Source organism: Mus musculus, chromosome 2 (assembly GCF_000001635.26).
Source record: "Mus musculus strain C57BL/6J chromosome 2, GRCm38.p6 C57BL/6J".
NCBI lineage: Eukaryota > Metazoa > Chordata > Mammalia > Rodentia > Muridae > Mus > Mus musculus.
In genome coordinates this window covers 90,757,702-90,781,268 of record NC_000068.7, presented here as the reverse complement: position 1 = coordinate 90,781,268, position 23,567 = coordinate 90,757,702, and the positions used below count along the sequence as shown (strand labels likewise).

Below are 23,567 nucleotides of genomic sequence, written 5' to 3'. Positions count from 1 at the left end.
AACGCCCTCCTCCCAACTGCTCTGCACTGTTATCAGATCTTTATTCTCTACCTTCTAGATATAATGGGGAAAAAAATCTTCTACACCAAAACACTAGTTAGCAAAACTAGTTATAAGCAAAGGTGGCAAGTGAGTGAGACCACCCAAAAGCTGGCCCACCCGACTCATGCATAGGGACACTGAGGAGGCTGCTGCTGCTCTCCAGCAATTCCTACCAGCATGGAAAACTGCTAATCAAGACAAAAGCTTTAACAGCTATTTGATAATCTTTATTTGTAGAAATTTACTCTATGCAAATTACAAAACAATTTTATGTACAAAATGGGCATCCCAACAGCGCATGATAAATAAAATCTAATACACTGTAATACAAGTAAAAAAAATTGAACTGCATAGGAATATACTAGAATAAAATTCAAACTATTATCTTTGGTTAACTATTGTGATTATAATCTTAAATATCTATTACTTTCCATAATCAGCTTTGTATTACTTAATAAAAAGCTATAAAGCACCTTTCTCCCCCATATTACATTGTTTCTAGGACTTAAGTAGGTCAAATATCAGGTATATTATTAACAGGGTACAAGCTCCAGAAAATGGCACCATCTTATCGGAAACTGTGTATGTTTCTTAAAACCCTGTCTTCCTATATCCCCAAGCCATCACTTTCCCGATGTTCAAATGTCAGTGCATGTTCTGCACTAAGTCTGATTGGAACAACTAAGAATGGGCACACACTAAGTCCTAGTTATGTAGGGTAACATGCTTAGAAGAGCAAAAGGATAACCAATGAGAAGTATAAAAAGAGCTTTATTGGTGTATATATACAAATTTACAATGTCAGAAACTGGAGAAATACAAACAGCTTTAAGACACAATTTGCTTTTCCCTTCAGTTTAAAGTGACCTTTCCTGATTGTGATACAACAGAAAGTACACAACAGTGAACGTGTCTTAAATACTGGAATCTTATGGAGAACATGTCCACACATAGAAGGAAGGGGTATTTCTGAAGTGGGTAAGACAATGAAGACAATACACAAAGTGGCTTATACTTATTGCCACATACTTAGGGGGGAATTTCTCAAAACCAAGGATCTAAACACCTGCTGCTTGCTGCTGCTCCTGCCTGTGCTGCAAAGCGAGCATTCTAGGGTGTGTGTGGCCATCAGCACAGATCAACACTTCAGGCGAGCAGACTTTGAGGAGGTCAGATAGAGATCCTGATGGTCAAGCAAGGGAGGATACAGAGCTGCCTTAATTGCACTTGTTTGGAGGAGAAGGGAGGGAGAGTGCCACACTAGAACTAAACAAGCCTCTACTGGGCAGGAAAGCCCTTCACTTTTGCCAGCAAGTCCTATACAGAGATTTCGTGCCCATGACTCACATGTCTGACTCCTATCTAACATGCTAAGTTTGCCAGTGTGAGAATAAAGACAGCCAGGTCAAAGCAATTCCTCATTCAGCAAACAGAAAAACTACACTTCATAAATGGACAACTTTGTATGCACGCATCCTTGCCCAGGAAATGTATATGTTCTTCCTCATAACATTTTACAGTTCATTTGACAACAGTTTAAATCTGGTTAAGACTGAACATAAAACAAAATGAAAACTATGTGCTGGGAGCCATTTTCCTTCTCTTCAGTCTTGCTCGCCAATCCTCAGGAAGGGCTTCAAAATTAGCATTTCTTTCTGCCAGGCCACTGTGAAAACAATTTGCATATTATTACTTCATTCAAGGAGGACTGAACTCTAATTGAAACTGAAAATTGGATCTCACATTCATTCAGGAAAATTTTCAGGTTTCTCAGTCAAAGTAACGTGTGGTGTGCATTCTCCATGAAGGGCTGTAACTTTAAGACTAATACCACAAGCCTCCGCCCACATCTGTGACAGCGCCCTCTTACCTCACCAGCTGCTGCTGTTTCCATTCCTCAATCCGCTTCTGTGCAGTCGATTCCCGGTCTTCTTCACTGGAACTTGAATTATCTTCTTCATCTAACTCCCGCTGGATACTCTGCCATTTCTTTACCAAGGATGGCATTTTAGTTTTACTTTTCTTTGCCTAAAACAAAGTGGTGGATTAGTGAAATGCAATACTGAATAAGGAAATAGATCCTTTACACTGGAGACTAAGATCTTCCCCTGAATCCAAGGAATAAAGATGATGGCGGAAGTGGCGGGAAAAAGGTTAGGAATGGTTTGTGTGCAGTGTGCAGGTGGTATGACGTGGCTGGTGCCCTCTTAAACTCACAGCAGCTGTACTGCCTACACAAGACTGGGCCTGTCATGAAGGGGGCAGGCGTTGATGGGAGTTCCTTCCTGAGGATTTATACAGTTAAAAGTTAGACATTATTTTTGGTGGTATCGTGCGCATGCTCCTATAAACTATAAAGCTCACTGTCATAAGATAGAAGCTGGGCATGGAGTGCATGCCTTTAATTCTAGTACTCAAGAAGCAGGAGATGGATCTCTGAGTTTGAGGCTAACCCAGTTTACAGAGTGCGATCCAGGACAGTCAAGACTATTCAAAGAAACCCTTTCTTGAAAACAAAAGACATAAAGGTAGAAGGCCATGTGTTTCTGGGGAGTGGGGATAAATCAAAAGAATGTAGACAAGTTGGAGGAGAAAGGGGGTTTGTGGGAGAAGAAAAAAAAGTAGTGTGTGCGTGTGAGCATGCTGGAAACACATTATGGATTAATGCATGTACAAGGTTTCATAAGGGGGCCAGGAGATGGCTCAGTGGTTAAGAGTACTTCCTGTTCTTTGCAAAGGAACTAAGTTTGGTTCCAAGCACTCACATCAGGGGTACTTAAGTCCTAGAGACTCCCATGTTCTCTCTGGCCTCTGCAAGTACCTGTGTGTACACAGGGACATATACATAAGTAGGAGGGAATAGATAAATTATTTATTCTTTTATCCATTAGTCTATTTACTTGACTAATTGGGGAAGGCAGATGGCGGCACACTGGGCAGTTAACACTGGCTGTTCTTCTAGAGGACTTGGATGGAATCCACAAAGGACCTCGGTGTTGGGATCTACTACCCTGTCTCTGAGCTCCAGGGATACCAGACTCACAGATATGCATGTATGCAAAACACATATATGAGAGTCTTTTTTTTCTTTTTATAAGACAGGGTTCCACTATGTTGCTCTGGCTGTCCTGGAACTCACTATGAGGCTGGCCTCAAACTCACAGAAACCCACCTGTTTCTCCCTTCCAAGTACTGGAATTAAAGGCATATGCCACTACTGCCTGGCAATTTATCTTTTAAAAAATAATTATTTCTGCTATGTGAGTACCATCACCTTAAACATTTTTTTAACTGAAGAAGACTCACCTTATCTTTCTTCCCTTTTCTCGTCTTCTCGGGCGGTGGCACTTTGGGAGCTGGTGGTGGCGGTGGTGGTGTAGGTGTAGGGGGAGGAGGTGGAGGTGGAGGTGGTTCTACAACAGCAGGTGCTGCCATAGTTCCTCGAGCCTGAGCTGGCTGCAGCGATGGAGTAGTCACTCCAATTGGGACAGAACATTCAGCATAACTCATCAGCGCAGGTGCTGCTGCTAGGCCGAGGTAATTTGACTGCAGGCTCATCCCTCGGGCCTGATGACCCACTCCTGCTGCTGCTGCATGGCTAGCAGATACTGCTTGGTGTGCCATCCCAACAGCCTGGTGTGCCATCCCAACAGCTTGGTGACCTAACAAAGGAAACAGAAAAAGAAACTATAAAAAGGATACCCTGCAATGAGAGAAGGAAAAATAAACTAGGAGTTAAATCACAAAATGATTGCAATATACTTTTTCCCTTAAAAATATGACATATTTGCTAAGTGCAAAACATTAAATTTTGCAACTGGGCATGGTGTGCATGCCTTTCTTATTCCGATATCTGAAATGCAGAAGCAGGTGGATCTCTGAGTTTGAGGACAGCCTGGCTACAAGGCCAGTCCAGGACAGCCAAGGCTCTGTTACACAGAGAAACCCCGTTTCAAAAACCAAAACCAGACCAAAACCAAAAAATGGTAACAAAACCCAAAACAGAAAAAAAAAAAAAAAAAAAAAAAAAAACCTTTCAAAAATAAGGAAACATGCAAATGTTTAAGGGTAGCTTTTTAGTAACTAGAAATATTTTCTTTTTTAAGTTTTATTTATTTATGCATGTGAGTACACTGTTGCTTTCTTCAGACACAAACATCAGATCCTATTACAGACGGTTGTGAGCCATCTTGTGGTTGGTGAGAATTTAACTCAGGACCTCTGGAAGAGCAGTCAGTGTTCTTTAACCACTGAGCCAACATCTCTCCAGCCCTATAAGTAATATTTTCAATCAAAAGTCTTCTGTCTTAGGGTTTCTATTCCTGTACAATCATGACCAAGAAACAAGTTGGGGAGGAAAGGGTTTATTCAGCTTACAGTTCTACACTGTTGTTTATCAACAAAGGAAGTCAGGACAGGAACTCAAGCAGGTCATGAAGCAGGAGCTGATGCAGAGGCCATGGAGGGATGTTACTGGCTTGCTTCCCCTGGCTTGCTCAGCCTGCTCTCTTATAGAACCCAAGACGACCAGCAAGGGATGGTCCCACCCACAAGGGGCCTTTCCCCCTTGATCACTAATTGAGAAAATGCCTTACAGTTGGATCTCATGGAGGCATTTCCTCAACTGAAGCTCTTTTCTCTGTGATAACTCCAGCTGTGTCAAGTACACCTTCTAACTTTTCAACGTAGAGCATCTAATGCTGGAAACAAATGATATATTGAGAAAAACCCACTTTAATCATGATGCTTACCTGCAGCTATAGCTGACTGGCTATAGAGAACTGGAGAACTACCAATAGTGGCTGATCTCTGAACTACCGAAGTACTCATTTCTGGAGCCTTCCTCTTTACTGCTTTATTGGATGGAGGACTAGAGGCAGTAGAATCAACTAGACTCTGAAACAAAAACATTCTTGTTAGCGCTACAGAATAAATCCTTTTGAAGTAAAGCATGCCAGTCACTGTCCAGCCCCATGACCACGTTGAGTGCCAAGGGCATCGTTACCTGGCTGGTTACAGCTGTGGTCTGTGTTGAAGGTTTCAAAGGAGTGTCCTCCTCTGTTCCGGGGGCAGGAGGCTCCTCACTTCCCTCGTCCTCCATTTCTACCTCCTGAATCTCACCATCTTCTAATGGTGGGGGTGGAGGAGGAGGTGGAGGAGGTGGAGGTGGAGACTCCGGGGGTGGAGGTGGAGGTGGCGGCATTTCCAGAGGTAATGGAGGTTGAAGCACAGGTACATTTGATTGGAGGAGGGTCCAGAATGGAGTAAGTGGCATGAGTGATGAAGAAACTTGACCAGAAAATGATTCTTTACAAAGAGAACCTGGAAAACAGACAGTAGTCAGGAGGAAAAAAAAAACCTCAAGACAAATCCTTCAAAGCTAATATTCATGCGAAAGTTCATCTGACCAGTAGTACAGACATCTGTACCAACCTAGGAAAACTAGCTAGCTCTCCCATAATCAAAATTTGACTCAGCAAGGCACCGATGTCACCGAAATACTGGGCAATTCAACTCAGAAATTACTCTAGGGAAAGGTTGATGCTGAAATACTAGCTGTATTCTTTAGGTCCAGATTTATAAATAAAAATAAATAAAAATTATGAGAAACTCAGTCATCCAAATCTGTAAATTGATCTTATTTGTGTGTTGTGTGTGGTGAGGTATGTGCCTGTGTGTGCAGGTGCCCTTAAAGACCAGAAGAGGGCATTAACTCGTTGGATCCCTGTGGGGCTGGAGTTAACAGGCAGGTGTGAGCTGCCTCATGTGAATGATTCTCTGCCAAAGTAGTATGTGCTCTTAGCAAGTTCAGCCCCTTGAATATTTTTTTCAAACATGTATTTTAGCATATAAGATGGCAACAATTCTCTGGAGAATCTTTTTTTGTTTCAAAAATGAAATAAGTAAATTGTACATCTGTAATCTCATTTCGTTTTATTTTTACTGTTGTTTCTCAGGAGGTTAGTTAAGTGGGATGCCACAGTGAAAACTCATTCAAAACAACAAATTTCACAAAAATTCCACCTATTTTGGTTAACCTGGATTACTAGTTTTAAAAATTCATTTGCAGGATGCAACTGTGAACTCCCATTCTTTCATATGTGTGTATTACATTTGCTTAATCATAGCAACAGAAAGGGAAGGAAATTTATATTTTTGTGATGAATGAAAGGAAATTTATAGAGCAAAATGTCAAAGTAAATGATAATTGAGATTTTCAAGTGTTCAGAGATGTAGAAGATTTGAAATTGCTACCACTTTAGCTTGAAAAACTGTATTAAATTTTCTCAAATTTCACAAACACTATTACTGAAGACCGAAGTTTCACTGCTGGGTAAAGCTTTGCAAAGATCAGAGAAAACAGGAGGATATACTTACTTGCAGCCTTCCCCATCCCTCTTTATCGTCAATAGGGAGGTTTCACAATATATGGGGCTATTAGATATATATCCCAGGAATGTTGAGGGAATTTTCTCCCTAAAAATCATAGAATTTAGGAGTAGAAGAAACATGAGAAGTCATCTCAGTCAACTTCCTCATTTTAGAGGTAATGAAACCCAGGTAAGAGCTCATTGGTCTCAGGCCAGGCCAGGGGTAAGAGAGCAGGCCTGACTCTTGGCCTAGTGCTTTCTAGTCAACTAAGAATGCTTGGAGATGTAGAAGCTTAAGACCTTTAAAAATCTAAAATCTCACTGCTGATACATAGATGTAACAACAACCTGTCAAAATTTATTCTCAAAACTGACATAAATAAGGGCTCCACTATGGAAGACTTCAGATGAGGGTGAAGGCCACTCATGCTGACACTGGCCTAGTCAGCCAACAGTACCCACTTTTTACAGTGGCTTTGTGAATGGAGCAGACAGGTAATACACTGTATAAAAATATTGACAATTCACACTACTTTTATAATTACTGAGCTATTCCTTTTTGCTGAAGGACAGTAAAGCTTTTCCACTAGAAAACATGAATGCTGTTTTCAGCTAAAAGAACTGTATGTATGACTTTTTTCCTTGTGTTAGCGTTAAGTAATATGAATACAGTTATGTACCAACTTTCACACAGTAACATTTTAGAAAAGACTAATTTTACTAAATAGTATGCATAAAGCTATAAATCCTAAATTATGAAACAGTATAACAAGATTTCAACAGAACAAGGCAATACAATAAAGCAATAAGCACTAAAGATGATTAAGTTAAGAATTAAACTGCCTTCTACTAAATTAGCTATACTGCATGGAGAATGAACTGGATCAGCCTTGAGACATGGCAGCTTTGGCTTCAGGTATTATGACAGTGACATGCAGCGAGGGACCAAGCAGGCCAAATCAAATCAATGCAAGGGACCACAGCAGGCCAGGGTTAATAAAGTGGTCTGTGACCCAGCAAAAGCAACCCATCACCTAAACCTTGTCTAAGTGCTATTCAATTAAACTGCATCTGATGTGAGGGCTGTGGATGTTGCTCAGTTTGTAGTATGCTTGCCTAGCATGCACAAAGCCCCACGTTCCATCCCATTGCATAAAACCAAGCACAGAAACATACACCTGTGACCCAGACCAGTCCAGGTGGAAGAGGAGAATTGTGACTTCAAAGTCATCCTTAGCTACACAACAAGTTTCAAGCCAGCCAGGGAACCATTAGATCCTGTGTCAAAAAAAACAAAAACAAAAACAAAAAAAAAAAAAAAAAAAAAAACAAACAAACAAACCCAAAAAACAAAAACAAAAAAAACCCCAAAACCCAAAATCAAAGACAAGTCAAACACACCCACACCACAACACATAAACACACACTTGTAAAATTTAGTAACAAATACAACTCAAATCTCAAGTTCCTAAATTTACTCAAACATAAAAGCTGTTTCTCAGACACCATTGATAGCTTTTTGTGTTTTTGAGACAGGGTTTTTCTGTGTAGTCACCCTGGAACTCTGTAGACAAGGTTGTCCTGGAACTCCGAGATCCTGCTGCCTCTGCCTCCCAAGTGCCTAAATTAAAGGGATGTTGTCACGGCCACCCTACAGTAATTCTGTCTTTAGCTTAAGCACAAAAAAGTTAAAACTGCTTTAGCTGGCATGGTAGCACAAGCCAATAATCCTAACACCTGGAAAGCTGATTCTGAGCGAGCCTACAATGCACAATGGGATTCAACCTCAAACAGCCAAAAGCAATGGGTCTGGAGGGCTGTTTGGCACAGTGGCTAAGATGGTCTGCTGTTCTATCCTGAGGACCAGGGCTTATCAGATGCTGGCACCCACATCAGGTGGCTCTCGGATGCTTCTAACTCTATGGTTTCAAGTGATCCACGACCTTCACAGACATATAAGTAAAAATAACCGCCGGGCAGTGGTGGTGCACACCTTTAATCCCAGCACTGGGGAGGCAGAGGCAGGTTGATTTCTGAGTTCGAGGCCAGCCCGGTCTACAGAGTGAGTTCCAGGACAGCCAGGGCTACACAGAGAAACCCCGTCTCGAAAAACCAAAAAACAAACAAACAAACAAACAAATAAATAAAAATAAAATATCCAAACTCGGGCTGGAGAGATGGCTTAGAGGTTAAGAGCACTGGCTGCTTGCTTTTCCAGAGGTACTGAGTTCAATTCCCAGGAACCACATGGTGGCTCACAACCATCTGTAATGGGATCCGATGCCCTCTTCTGGTGTGTCTGAAGACAGCTACAGTGTACTCATATAAATGAAATAAATCTCTAAAACAAAAACAAAAAAACTCCTAAACAGAAAACTTAGTTTAAGCATCACAAATGTCTATTAGAACCATGCCTCTACTTGTTTATAAATCTAATCCAGTTATTGTTTTTCATATTTATATGAACATTTAATACTGAAATCCAACAGGATGATTAAAGTAATTACCAACAGCTTTTGTTATGTACTAAAATTAAAATTAAGTTTAAAGATAAAATATTAGCCGGGCGTGGTGGTGTAAACAAACAAAAAAAGATAAAATATTGTGAGGATACATTTTTTTTTTTTTGAGTCAGTGTTTCTCTGTGGATATCCACCTGCTTCTGCCCCCTGAGTGCTGGGATTAAAGGTGTTTGCCATCACTGCCCTTAATTTATAGGCAGTCACACTTTACTCACAATGAAGAAATATCATCTCTCCTTCAGACATGATGCTCTATTATATATTGAATATGGAATTGCAGATCTCTGAGCCGAGGCCAGCCTGATTAGCCTACATATGAGTTTCAGAACAGCCAGAGCTACATAGTGAGTTTCTGTCTCCAACCCACCCCAACCCCCAAAAGTGGGGAAAAAAGGATAATTTTAATCATTGCTTTGCCAACAAAAACATGTCCATATTAATATATTATCATATTTATAACCTTAGAAGGGAAAGCTATTGGTTTTAAATCTTTTTGGCCTTGATATAAAATTGGATTTTATTTAGACTAAGTCCACCAGGAATGTTGAAGTCAGTTTTATCAATGGTTTCCTTCTAGTTTCAACTTTTATTGTAAGAATGGCTTTCAGGTAAGAATGGCTCGAGGTTTACCTTTTACCATACAGCATCAACTGTGTCATCAAAACGATAAAACAGCTTAATGCTCGACATTAAAGCATTAAATAAACACACACTGTTAATTGTACAGTATCAACTAGAGGATATATAAAAACAAGACATCATAGGCGAGAATCCCACTTGGTGGTGTGTACCTGTAATCTCTGCACCTAAGAAGTGGAGGCAGAAGGATCATGAGTTCAAGGTCACCCTTTTCTTATCTGTGTAGGAAGTTTGAGAAGAATCTGGGGTCTGTCTCAAAAAACTAAGATAGTGGAGTGGTCAGGAATGGAATCACCAAAAATCAAGCCTCAGTTCATTATCTACTAAATAAACAAAAAATAAGTCCTAACTTATTAGAAATACTGTCACTCACTGCAAAAGTCAACTTCTGAAATGAGATACAGAGTAAAACTCCGTCTTTTTACTAAACTCTAAAATTACTATAATCTCTGAATTTTAATTTTAGTTTAACTGATGTTATATTAGGCTACTTAATGATGTTAGCAAGATCATTTGTGATATGACTGCAAACTTTTTGACAGGAGCGAGGAACAAAGCACTTTGTGTGTGCTGGAAATCTGTGTGTGTGAATAGGGGTGGGGGTAGGTGTGGGGTGGTGTTCCACCAGGCTATCCTCAAATTTGAAATCTTCCTGCCTCCGTCTCTTATGTGCTGATAAAATGACCTATGTGACCACCATACTGACTAAGTCAATTATAAGTTTTGAGTCCTTTCTTAGCGGGCAGACCATGATTAGCCTGTATCTCTGGAAAGTGGCCTTGTGTCAAAGATCAGGGGTACAGCATTTTTAAAGACAAAGTCACAATTATATCCATGCTCCAGGAGGTTACATTAGTGAAAGACTCAGAATAAAGCCTAGTAACATCTGCTTTCTTTGCAAGGCTCACAGCATTTTCCAGCCACTGCAATGATATGTCTGAACAATGGCCAAGGTCACAGACAGGCCCAGAAGGGTCACCAAGGTGAATGTGGTACTGGGCATGGAAGGCTGAGTAGTGGCTAAGCAGGCACAAAATACTGCTGGGGCAGAATGGCAGTACCTCATTCATTTTACTGAAACAAGCCGTGTGTGTGTGTGTGTGTGTGTGTATATATATATATATGTATATGTATATGTATATGTGTGTGTATATATATATATATATACGTGTGTGTGTATGTATATGTGTATGTATGTGTATGTATATATATACCAATAATCTTGTCTTCAAGTGTCACTTTAACAAACAGCTAATAGTCTTTTTGTGGGGTGGGGTGGGGGGACAGACAGGGGACGACAGGGTCTTGCCACAAGTCTCCTGGCAACATCAGACATAATCACAGGAGGTCCAGACAGGAAAATCTCTTGTTTAAGGCCAAAATCTGGGTTATAGAGTAGCATCTTGTCAAAAACAACCTAAGCAGTGGTAGGAACATGTGCTAATCCTGGGTTTACTTCCCAGTACCACTTACAAAACAGAAAAGACGGAAGAGAGGAAGGTAAGAAGGAGAGAAAACAAAAAAGACTTGGCAAAAAATTTATTTTCTTTTATAAATTGTCAAACTATGTGACTTCTGAGCAGCTGACTTGATCTCAGGATAGACTAAGGAGCCCACTTACTTATTTCAGTGAGTGGGGAGGCTCCCTGGAGAGATAGCTAATACCCCTGGATATTTTTCCAGATGAACTGTGGCACCCACTCCACATCTTACAATCACCTGCAGATTCTGAGGTAGTCTGGCTTGCAGCTCTTCTGGCCTTTGAGGTGCCAAGCACCAAGCACACACACTGTATATGGTGCAAGCATGACAATCTGAGTTCAATCAGTACCAACCATGTTTTACAAACAACAAACAATCTGGATGTGGCCACAGTCTACCCACCACTTGGGAGGCAGAGTAGATGAATCCTGAGTTGGAGGACAGCCTGGCCCATATAGCAAGTACCAGATCACTGACACAGTGAGACCCTGTCTTAAAAAGTGAGAGAGGCATGTGTGGTGCCTGCTTGGAATTTCAGCAGAATTGAAGCACAGAAGGTGGACCACGTCCAGATCAGTAAACTTAACCTCATCAAGCAATTCCAGGTCTCAGTGAGAGAGCCTTTCAAAAAGCGTGTCTGGCTTCAGGAGTGAGATATAAAGCTGGTAGGTCTCTGCTTGGGCATTCTCAGATGGGGGGCGGGGGGGGGGGTGTCGGATCATAAAACCATTACAATTCCCCTAGGACTATCTTAAATGGGAAGTTTTACCCATTTCTGATCAGATTATCTAAAAATACCACTGACAAACTTAAATCCCATTGACTGCTAGAATAGATTCTACTTCTATAGCTTTTCTGCCTATCATTTTGATTTATACTTAATACTTAGAAGACTAGTGAAAGTCAGAAATGAGGCCAAAATATCAAGTTGTATAAAATGAAAAACCATCCTCATTTTTACTTCACAGATCTGGAAATTCCAAAACTTAGTCCTCGCATAGCCATTCCTGTCTTTCTCTGTTACATGAAAGAAGTATGGTTATCTTTTTTTTTTTTTTCCATTTTAAAATTTTTTATGAGTTCACATGAGAGGAGGGCATCGGATTCTATTACCGATGGTTGTGAGCCACCATGTGGCTGTTGGGAACTGAACTCAGGACCTGTGAGAGAGCATCCAGTGCTCTTAACCACTGAGCCATCTCTCCAGCCCTATGAATTATTTTTGTTTGATACATAAAATTTGTACTTACTAACAGAGTACACAAAACATGTATTAATTAATATTCAGTGCATGAAATATTTTAAGATCAAAAGGTAGCATTTTATTTTTTTACTTTGATGGCAGACTGATACATTGACTTAATTCCTTTTAGCAAACTCGTGTGTTGTCACAGTTTAAGTTGGACTTCAATTAGCATGTTATTCCTATGCTATAAGTTGTCCTATAATAAAAAAACTGATGTTCTTTTCTCTAAAGCTATTGTTCTACTAGAACAGAATAAACTGTCTTACCTGTCGGGTTCTCAGAGGATTCTGTAGAGTTTGGATCAGTGCAGGTTTTGTCCTTCACGGTCAGCTTAGGCAGACTCTCATCTCTAACTTCCTTTGTTTGGCTTTCTTCCTCCTCCTCACCATCTGGGAATTCCCATTGAGACTCGCCCGACTGTTCGTTTACATAGAAATATCGTCTATGATCCCTAAATCACAAGAAAGAAAACCCATGTTTTAAAATCTGTTCTCCTACAGAGACACTTCCACTGGGTCCTGTCCCAGGACAGCAAGCAGTCTGCTCTCACAGGGACGAACCTCTTCTTATGGACTGCTATTCACAAAGGCCACAAAGAGCTTTGACAATTGTGGATGGAGAACCCAGGATAACTCAAAGCTATTTGCACTGCCAGCAGCTCTGTGAATACAGCCCTTAGCCCTCTCCAACAGATGACTTAGAAATCATTTGTTTTGTTTGTTTGGTCTTTTTTTTTTGCCAATGTAAAACCGGGTTTCAAGTGTCATTAATGAAGGGACTCAGTTGCCTAGAACACTAATTTCCCTTCCAAAGAAGAGAACATCGAAGTGAAAGGTGACTCTTCCCCTCTTGGACCGTGGAATTCATTTCAAATTCTTGATATCAAACACAGTGAAAGCTAAAGAGAGGGAGAGGATCTGGGAGCTGAAAAATAAAAGAGCAAAGATTTCAAATAACGAAAAAAAAAAAATCAAGAAAAGCCAAATATAAAAAGAAATGTTTTCATCTGACCTGCTGGCAGAGGATAGTAATCTTGTTCTTCATTCACTTCTGCAGTCACGAAGTTTTCCTTAACTTCACCGAGGTTAATCAGGAGTAGTTGCTTCCAGAGGTCCTGTAAAGCGCACAGAGCTCTCGCATGCGCTTAACCCCCAAGCCCGCCCTACTCCGTGCAACACTCTGGAGAGTAAAAACCGGCTTTGTCCAATCTTGGGAAAAAATCTGTTACATGGAACACTTTTAAACACTGCTTTTTGTTTTCCGAATGTGTGGCTGGCCAAGATCTGCTTGCAGGCTTTGCCTGCCCAGCACCATAACTGCAGCTGCCCAGTCTCCAGCCAGGCTGTCATGGCGTCGGTGGTGGTGATCACAAATCATGTCTGAGATGTCAAAGGTGAAAGGTAAGAAGGGGAGAAGAGTGCGTACCTGTCCCAGTGGCAGGACCAGCCTTTAGGAGTGGCGTTTATTTCATACTGTTTTAGCTGTTCTGCAGCATCCTGAAGCTTTCGTTTTAGGTAATTTCCATTGAGAGCCCCTTCCCGCCAGTCTGCAATTCGAGTCTAGAATCAATAGAGAATTAATTAGAACTTATGCCAGGGATTAAGACTGTATCACGTTAGGCAGTGGTGGTGCACACCTTTGATCCCAGCACTCGGGAGGCAGAGGCAGGCCGATTTCTGAGTTCGAGGCCAGCCTGGTCTACAGGGTGAGTTCTAGGACAGCCAGGGCTACACAGAGAGACCCTGTCTTGACAAAACAAAACAAAAAAAGACTGTATCACTATGCTCTAATGGAAGATATCATCTTAATTAAAATGTATGTCTATTAAGGTGGTATTTGCTTTGATTAGTAAAGTGTTACTACTACCTGGGGCTGACAGTTCAAATATGAAACCAAAGTTAAAACTGCAAAACATATCTTTAAAAAAAACAATTATTTAAAGGCAGGAGTGGTGGTACACGCCTTTAATCCCAGCAGAGGCAGGAGGATCTCTGAGTTTGAGCAACTATACATCAACCTCCAGGGCTGCCAGGACTGCATAGACTCTTTACGAAGCACTCCCCCACAAAATGATGTTATTATTACTGTCTTGCATGTCTTTTGTGTGAGTATATGATGTGCTCTGAGTAGAGGTTCAAGGACAACTCTGTAGAGTTGGTTCTCCCACCTTCTGGGTTCTGGGAATCAAATGACAGTCATGTAGTTTTAGCGCTAGCATTTAGGCCCACTGCCAACATCTCAATTCACTCTGTACATCAGGTTAGCCTCAGACTCCGACATCCACCTGCTCCCACCTTCTGGGTGCTAGGACTGAAGGTACACACCAAAACTACGTAGTTTACAAAATGTACTCTCAATACAGAATGCCATTTATGGGCTATGAAGATAGCTTGGTTATTAAAGTGCTTGCCACAAGTACCAGGACAGGAGTTAAGATCCCCAGACCCGAAATAAAAGCCAGGCAAACGCCATGGTTCCCCTGTAATCACAACACTCAGAAAGTAGAGACAGGGAACACCTGGAGCAGTTGGCCAGATGAAGCAGCTATACTGGCAAGCTCTGGATTCAATGAGACAGCGGGTGCCTCAGCAAATAAAGTGAATTGCAACAGAGAACAATTCAGTCTGAGCCACTACATGCATGCATGCACAAATACATAAACACATATACAGGAGCACCACTTATACATGAAAACAAAACAAGTGCTGTCAAGAGAGCTGGCTTGGCAGTAACCCCAAGTCTGGTTCCCAGCACCCATGACAGGTAGCTCACAAATGCCTTTACCTCCAGGTCAGGGGACCTGGCATTGTCTGCTGGCCTCTGTAGGTATCTGAACACATATGGCACACAGACACATGAATAAAATAAAACTTCTATAAAATTAAGTAAGTTTTTAATCTCAGCACATTGGAGACAGAGCCAGGAGGATTTTTGATGCTCTGTATAGTAAGCTCTAGGCCAACCACGGCTACAAGTAAATCAAAAATAAGACAACAACAAAATGCCATGCACACCCAAACCAGCTGCATTACCTCAGTCTGTAAGAGCAGCATGTGAAAGTTGGAGATGGACTGCCTATTAATCCCTAGGAATTCAAATTTACTTGTCAGGGTATTTGCCAGTTCTCCAATCTGAAACTGTAACAGAGAACAGAAAAATTAAACCCAGAACTCCAGCACTCCTTCCTATACTATGCATAGTCTCCCATTTATTATTACTGGTAGTAGGATTTATTGTCTACAGACAGATGATTGTAACTAGTTATGTTTAGGCCTCTAATTTATAAAAAAAAAAAATCACATAAAAGAATGGATAAAATGTTTTTTGGTTGCTGGGATTTGAACTTCGGACCTTTGGAAGAGCAGTCGGGGGCTCTTACCCACTGAGCCATCTCACCAGCCCTAAAATGTTTATTTATGTACGCACACATGGATTTCAACAGCGGAACAAAGATCCTAATCCTAAACAATCAAATTTACACAAAGTGGTGGTTTTGAGAGGGTGGAATAATAAGGAGTAAAAACTTTCATCCATAAAACTGGGAATCTAATGTACAGCATGGAGACTATAATTAATAATACCATATTGTAGGAGCTGGAGAGATGGCTTAGCAGTTAAGAGCACTTTTCGTTTGTTTACCACAAGACTCCTGGAGACTGGAGCCAGGACATGAGACTTGTAAGCCCACGTCTTTAGCCAGTGAGTCAACTTGTCTGTCTCCATACCAGAGTGTTCCAATGACAGCTTAGGTACAAGAAGGAAAAATCACTATGTGAGTGGCTGGAGAGATGGCTCAGCGGTTAAGAGCACTGGTTGCTCTTCCAGAGGTCCTGAGCTCAAATCCCAGCAACCACATGGTGGCTCAGAACCATCTGTAATGGAATCTGACGCCCTCTTTTGGTGTGTGTGAAGAGTGTTAACTCTGTACTCTTAACCAATCAATCAATCTACAAAAACCAACCCAACCATACTGTACAGGTGAAATTTGTTCAGATCAAATATTCTAACACCTCTACACAAAGAAAGTACGGTAACAACTTATTAGCGGGCTCTGTAATAATATCAGTATCTCTCTATATTTTATATCTATATAGAGATAAAGCAAACCATCTAAATGGGACACATGGCAAATGTGTCAATTATACCTCAAAGAGCTGCATGAAGGACATCTTAATTGATATTCTACTATCACCTACTAGCCCCATGCAGAAGCCTTAAAATTCCCCTTCCCAGGACTGCCAGGGCTATACAGAGAAACCCTGTTTCGAAAAACCAAAATAAATAAATAAATAAATAAATAAATAATCCCCTTCCACTCCTTCTACATGGCTGCATAAAACACTAGTGATCAAACATCTTTAAAAATACTATGCTACAGGGTTTTTGTTTTTTTTTTTTAACACAACAAATTAAATTTAAAGAGCCACATTGAGCCAACCAGACTAAAAATTTTAATTAACGCCAGGCGGTGGTGGCAGCACTTGGGAGGCAGAGGCAGGCGGATTTCTGAGTTCGAGGCCAGCCTGGTCTACAGAGTGAGTTCCAGGACAGCCAGGGCTATACAGAGGAACCCTGTCTCAAAAAACCAAAACCAAACCAAAACAAAACAAAACAAAAAACCCAAAATTGACAAATCTGCCTATACTCAAGATGCATATACATTTTTGGTCATATTCTTCAATGCACTGTAAGCCAGGTGTGGTAGTAAAAGCCAATAATCCTCTCAAGAAGTCTAAGCTCTGGAGGAGTAAGTTCTAAGACTGCCTGAGCTAGAGAATGTCTTAAAAGAACCATTCAGGCAATCATATACATATGATATGCACAAATCCTAACATAGTGCTAGGTATTATAAGCAGCCTAGAAGGATTTAACATGTATGAAGGATGTGCATGTACAAATGCTGCTTTGCTTTACAACAAAGACCCAAACAGTTCAGATTTGATTCTATCTCATGGGATCCTGGCTATAAATCATTTGTGAACCAGAAGATTTTATTATGAGGTTACAAATGCAATTGGAAACAAATTTGTCTTTGTTTAAAGACAAGTATTTCACATAGGAACTAAATCTTTTCCTCTCTTTAGTACTTATAAATCTGAGAAGCCTATATCAGTAGATTCATTCTTTCCAGTCAAAGCTTAATCTCAAAGAAAGTAAATATTAATAATTTTCACATAATTTCTCAGCATCAAAGTTTTTATTTCAGCCTTAAATGGAATCTTTTAATCTAACAAAGTGAAAGCCTTAGGTCTGGACATAGTAGAGTTTATGATTTGCAAACAGTATTTAACTGCAGTTTAATGACTGAACCTATAATCCTGGCACTCAGGAGACTGAGACAGCAGGAGCCCGAGGTTCAGGGCAGCATCAGTAGATGCAGCAGACCCAGACCCACCCCGAGCCAAGTCCCACACTCCGTACTTTCAGGTCCTGCTCTTCCTCCACTTTAGGTGCTAGCTGGACTTTGATCTTCTCAGAAGACTCTTCTACTTCCGTTTCTTTGTCTGAAATTTCATCTATTTTTTCGGAATCTTCAGCACCAATTGCTGCAAAACAAAAACTCCATGAAATTAAGTCAAAACAATTGAGGTCCAAAGCATTTTATTGTCTTTGCAGGACACACCTGAAAAACAGTATTAGCACTCTTTCTTGCCCACTTTGTCCATCAGCAACCCCACTGCTCTACTGCTGCATTTACCTTATGGTTTCTGTCTTCCTTCTCTCTTTTCTTTCAAAAACACTTCAATTTCTACAAAAGCTAAATATCAAACTTGGAATGAGCAGGATTCTTGACTAAATTGGGTGAAACAGGAAGACAAGCTTTTAGAACCAGAGGCGCCAAAGTCAGTTGCCAGGCATGGGGAGAGGTGGGATGCCTGTTATTCTAGCACTTAGGAAAAATAAGGATCCAAGTTTCAGGCCAGTATGGACTACAAAGTAATTTCCTGCCTCCAAAACCTCACCACCAGCAGTCATGGTGGCACACTTTAGCATTTGGACAGAGATGAGTTCAAGGCCAGCCTGGTCTACATAGGCCAGTACCAGGTCACCCACAGCTACAGAGACATCTCAAAAACAAACAATCAATCAAACATCCCAACCCCATCCAACTCATTCAGCCTTCCTGAAGTGGCTAAGGTCTACAGCCATCAAGATCCATATTGCTGGTTGCCAGGCGTGGTGGCGCACGCCTTTAATCCCAGCACTCGGGAGGCAGAGGCAGGTGGATTTCTGGTTCGAGGCCAGCCTGGTCTAGAGTGAGTACCAGGACAGCCAAGGCTACACAGAGAAACCCTGTCTCGAAAAATCATAACAAACAAACAAACAAAACAAAAATAAAGATTCATATAGTTGGGCTGCAGAGATGGCTCAGTGGTTAAGAACACTGACTGCTCTTCCAGGGGTACTGAGGTCAATTCTCAGCAACCACATGGTAGCTCACAACCATCTGTAATGGGGTCTGATGCTCTCTTTTGTTGTGTCTTAAGACAGCAATAGTGTACTCATATATACATTAGAAAAAAAAAGATTCATATAGTTTTGTACACCTATAGTACCAGCTATTCTGGATGGGAACAGAGGAAATATGCCCTCTCCCCCAACCCCTCTCTGTTGGCTTCACAAGTGACATGGAAGAACACCTATGACCCTAACACTTGAGAGGTAAAGGCAGGAAAAATCATTTTGACATCACCAAAAACTACACTGGGAACTCCAGAACAGCCAGGACATATACAGCAACTACAGTCTACAAACTCCAAGATAAAACAAAATAAAAATTACAGTAGCACCTCACTTTGTACAGCAGGCTAGCCTGAAACCTATGATCCTCAGTAGTATAAGTGTCAGAACTATAGATGTGGACAGCGACACCTACCCTCAGGCTTTTTGAATCGTAATTAAAAAATATTATGAATGTGTTACATGTCCATGTGCTACAGTGCACATGTGGAGGTCAAAGAATGATTCTATGAAGTTAGTTCTCTCCTTCTACCTTTGTGAGTACCAGAGACTAAGTATCTTAACCCATGGATTCATCTCACCAGCCCTTACTTTTTCTACTTTTCAAACGACCTGAAACAAAATCTATTAGTCTGATTGGCTTATAACAATTATATTCTAGTTTTGAGTATCACTATACTTCTGATTGCAAGATTTTGTACGGCAATTCAGCAAATTATACAAGTGTGAGTACTAAGTCCCCAAGTCAGGTTGCTGTGGCTTTGGGCAGAAGGCAGACCGGTGGAAAGAGCATGAAGCTACCCTAGTGACAACTGACAGTGAGATGGTGAAGACTCTAGTGGACATCTGACCGCTGATCACCAAGCCACAGAACCTGAACAACGCACACAGAAACTCAGCAACTTCCTCAGTGCCAGAAACCCATGGTGTTGGCTGGGGCCACTCCACCACCACTCAGGCTCACGACAAATCTTCCTGAAGGAAGAGACAAGTGCCTCTGAACTAAATTAGAAAGAGAGCAAGGCTGTAGCTCTCCCAGATCCTGGGAAAGCATTTTTGAAACAGCTTCCTTTCACAGAATATTTGATGGCAAAGTTATCAAGGAAAGAAAGCAAGGATTTGAACAGTTTCAATGTCATTCGTCATCCTCTGGGACAGAATGAATATTCTCTTAACATGTTTTTATAGGATTAAGTATATAAGAGCTATACCCCACCTAAAAAAAAACAAAACATGACTGAATTTGGTGAGAAGACATGACCATTAATGATTCATCTACATCAATTCAAAAGCTGTAATTCCCCCAGCATGTGCAGACATGGCTGTAATATGCCTTAGCTATACCAACACTCACATGCTCCCATTCATTTTGTTTTGTTCTGGCATTTGACAGTAAGTTAATCTAATTTAGTGAAAACTTTTTTTTTTGGGGGTGGTGGTGGTGGTGGTGTTCCAGACAGGGTTTCTCTGACAGCCCTGGCTGTCCTGGATCTCACTCTGTAGACCAGGCAGTCCTTGAACTCAGAAATCCACCTGCCTCCCAAGTGCTGGGATTAAAGGCATGTGCCATCACCGCCCGGCTAGCGAAACTTTTATTCCAGCTTCTAACTAGCTCTTCTGTGCTGTGCCCACATGTACATTATAGTCTCAGAAGCTGCCCTGCAGAACCTGAGGTATCCCAATTAAAGCTGTTGACTTGGTACTATTTGCAGATTCTGTGTCATGTTTGCTTCTTGAATCTGACTGACTAGAATATTTCTCTTCCCTACTTTAACTTGTGATATCACTACTTGGTCCTAACTTATGTGTGGGGCACTTCACCCTTTGTTTCTGGCGCTGCATATTCTATATTTTATATGCAGAAAGTTATCTTCTTTTTGGCCTATAATTCCTTTCACATGGAAGATTAAGGAAGAAAATCTTTATATTCTGAATAAAACCAAATCAAATCTGTATGCTAAAATCACGGTTAAAAATTTGTTTTTCAAGAAAAATTGAGGGGCTGGTGAGATGGCTCAGCAAGTAAGAGCACTGACTGCTCTTCCAAAGGTCCTGAGTTCAAATCCCAGCAACCACATGGTGGCTCACAACCACCCGTAACGAGATCTGATGCCCTTTTCTGGAGTGTCTGAAGACAGCTACAGTGTACTTACATATAATAAATAAATAAATAAATAAATAAATAAATAAATAAATAAAAAAGAAAGAGAAAATTACCCATTCTTAAAAAAAAAATTGAGATACCATATACACAACCAAGCATGCACACATGCATGGCTAAAATATGAATAACTAGGAATCTATCTGTAAAATGTGCAAGTTTATTAGAGTGCCTTATACTGTTGAACACTTTGACAAATACAGTGTGAACAACAGAAAAGAATAAAGGAACTAGAATCCCAGAATCCGGCTTCATCTGGATCTCTGTACCTGTCATCAATCTTCCAACTTCTCACAGTGTCCTTCTTTAGTGTCATCAGGGACAGATTGTTAAACACAAATGTTTGCCTCTTTTCAAGGTTTCATATACAGATCAGCACCTGTATATTTCTCCAAATCTTTTTTTGTTGCTGTTGTTCAACACTACTGTATCAAAAATTAATGTCAGTACATATAATTAAAGTTTTCATTCATTTTTGCACTGCTGCATAAAATTCCATAATAAAAATACACAAGTTGGCTGGGGCTGGGGCCACATACCTTTAATCCCAGCACTTGGAAGGCAAAGGAAGGCAGATTTCTGAGTTCGAGGCCAGCCTGGTCTATGAGCAAGTTCCAGGACAGCGAAAGCTACACAGAAAAACTCGTCTTGAAAACCAAACTAACCAACCAACCACCCCACTTATTTATTGTGAGGGCGTGGGGTATGGCAGTCTAGATGTGTGCATGCCATGGTCTATCTGTGGAGATCAGAGGATAACTTTCAGGACTTCCTCCATCCTTCCATCTATCCAGTCCTTGGGTGGGTCCTGGGACTTGAACCCAGACTGTCCAACTTAGTAGCAAGTGCTCTGACCTGCCGTGCCCTTTGTATACCTTCATGGACATTTACCATGTCCATACCTAGTGGCCAGAGGCCAGTTCTTAAGCCAAAGCAACAAGTGCTCTTAACCGTCTCTCCAGCCCCACCCATTTATTTACTTTTTGAGACAGATTTTTGCTCCATTTTGCAGGCTACCTGGAATTCATCATGTATCCCAGGCTAGTCTGGAATTTGTAATCTTTCTATTTGAGGTCTCTCAAATGCTGGAATAACTGATGTCCTACCATGCACTGATTACATTATTGGGCCAGAAAGGCAGCAGGGGCTCTACGAATAATGTATGCATTTGTTTATTACTTGTATTGTTTGGTTTTAGCCAGAACAGGCAGTAAGTATATTCTGCTAAGTATATCAAAGAAAGGCTTTATGTTCAAATCTTACTCCTAATTTTCCACTACGAAATTAGGGTCAAATGTAAATTAAAATATTACTTTTATTCAGACCACTCTGATAACTGGGAAATTGAAATAGGATAAAGGTAGAAGAGAACTGACTCCTCAATGTCCTCTGATCTACACATGTGCATCATGGTGCACATGCGTGCGTACACACACACAAATAATTTTTAAAAAGAAAGAAAAAGTAGGAAACAAACAGCTGGGATAATCTTATTTCCTGCTGTTGTAAAAGTGTAATCCCTACTTTATAACAAAATACAGGACTCAACTGATGCAAACCCTCAAATCCTTACATCTCTACCTAAGTAGAGAAAAGAGGAGACGTGAAGGAAGCTTCATTTCCAGAATTTTCCCCAAATAATAAAAGTGCCATCTCCCTGCTATTGTATAAGAAGAAACAAAACACAGAAGGCTTATCACCCTACATAGTTCAACTCTGAAGTTTCCTGTGCTCTGAGGATACTCAGTGGTAATGGGGATCCCTTGCTTGCTTTAATTCCTCCCTAGGAGGGAGGGGAGGGGAGGGGAGAAAGCTAGTTTTATAGGAAGCACAAATTACCAGTTTCTCCATTTTCTGGAGAATCTCGTCCAGTTTTACTAGAACTTCGGCTGGTGGATTCTGGACTGGTGGCTCGAACAAACATCTTCCATTTTCCTCTTTTAGACATAATCCTACGCACTCCGTCCTGAGATGCTGGCTGGCTGATGTCAGAACGTGGACTAGACCCTGACACACTACCATCTCCTTCCTCCAAGGCTCGTAACTCTGCCTACAAAGAATATGATGGTAAGGTTAGCAAGACATTAGCACTCATCTGCAGTGAGTAACAAGCACCATGGCTTTGAATTTCTAAGAAAAAGCAGCATTTTATTCAGTTTCCTTCACAACTCAACATTATGCTCTGTGCTCAATATTCTTCTGCAATTAATAAATGTTCATAACTACAGTAACAGATTTTGATGGGAGGGGCAGTTTCTAGAGATTTACAAACATACACACCTGACATACACACATAATAGAAGAAAAATTATTACTGTGCCTATGTTAAGTGGAGCAGTACTAATGGGTACTGTGTCTTTTTTTAATCTATGATGGTTAATCATCACTGTCCACCTGACTGACTTTGGAATAACCTAGAAGACTCACCTTTGGCTATGTTAGTAAGGGACCAAAAGAGAAGTTTCACTAAGAGAAGGCCCATTTTGAATATGGGCAGCACCCTGACGCGGATGGGCACAACTGCAGGCACAAGGTAGCAGCCCCAGGTACAGCCCTGCTCACAGCCACACTAAAACAAACCCTTCTCCCCTAAGATCTTCACGTCAGTCAGTCATCTTGTCCTGGTGAAGGTAACTAATAAG

General features: G+C 40.9%; 1 protein-coding gene across 7 annotated transcripts in view; it reads right to left on the bottom strand.

Annotated features, from left to right (window-relative positions):
• Positions 1–247: 247 nt before the first annotated feature.
• The window catches only part of Fnbp4 (formin binding protein 4), a 35,568-nt gene continuing 12,248 nt past the window's right edge, over positions 248–23,567 (bottom strand). Inside the window, exons 8-19 of one of the 7 annotated variants that reach the window (XR_003953677.1) lie at positions 22,765–22,975; positions 17,724–17,848; positions 15,335–15,439; positions 13,728–13,861; positions 13,314–13,416; positions 12,569–12,753; positions 6,421–6,519; positions 5,048–5,364; positions 4,794–4,938; positions 3,349–3,704; positions 1,913–2,070; positions 248–1,708 (exon numbers count right to left, since the gene is read on the bottom strand). Coding sequence is in view for 2 of the 7 variants with exons in the window: in NM_018828.3 (NP_061298.2) it covers positions 1,618–1,708; positions 1,913–2,070; positions 3,349–3,704; positions 4,794–4,938; positions 5,048–5,364; positions 12,569–12,753; positions 13,728–13,861; positions 15,335–15,439; positions 17,724–17,848; positions 22,765–22,975 (1,827 nt within the window). In the remaining 5 variants the exon portion in view is untranslated. Of the gene's footprint in view, positions 1,709–1,912; positions 2,071–3,348; positions 3,705–4,793; positions 4,939–5,047; positions 6,520–12,568; positions 13,417–13,727; positions 13,862–15,334; positions 15,440–17,723; positions 17,849–22,764; positions 22,976–23,567 lie in introns of those variants that run through there. The other 6 variants (XR_003953675.1, XR_003953676.1, XR_001783149.2 and 3 more) reach the window with 6 other exon arrangements.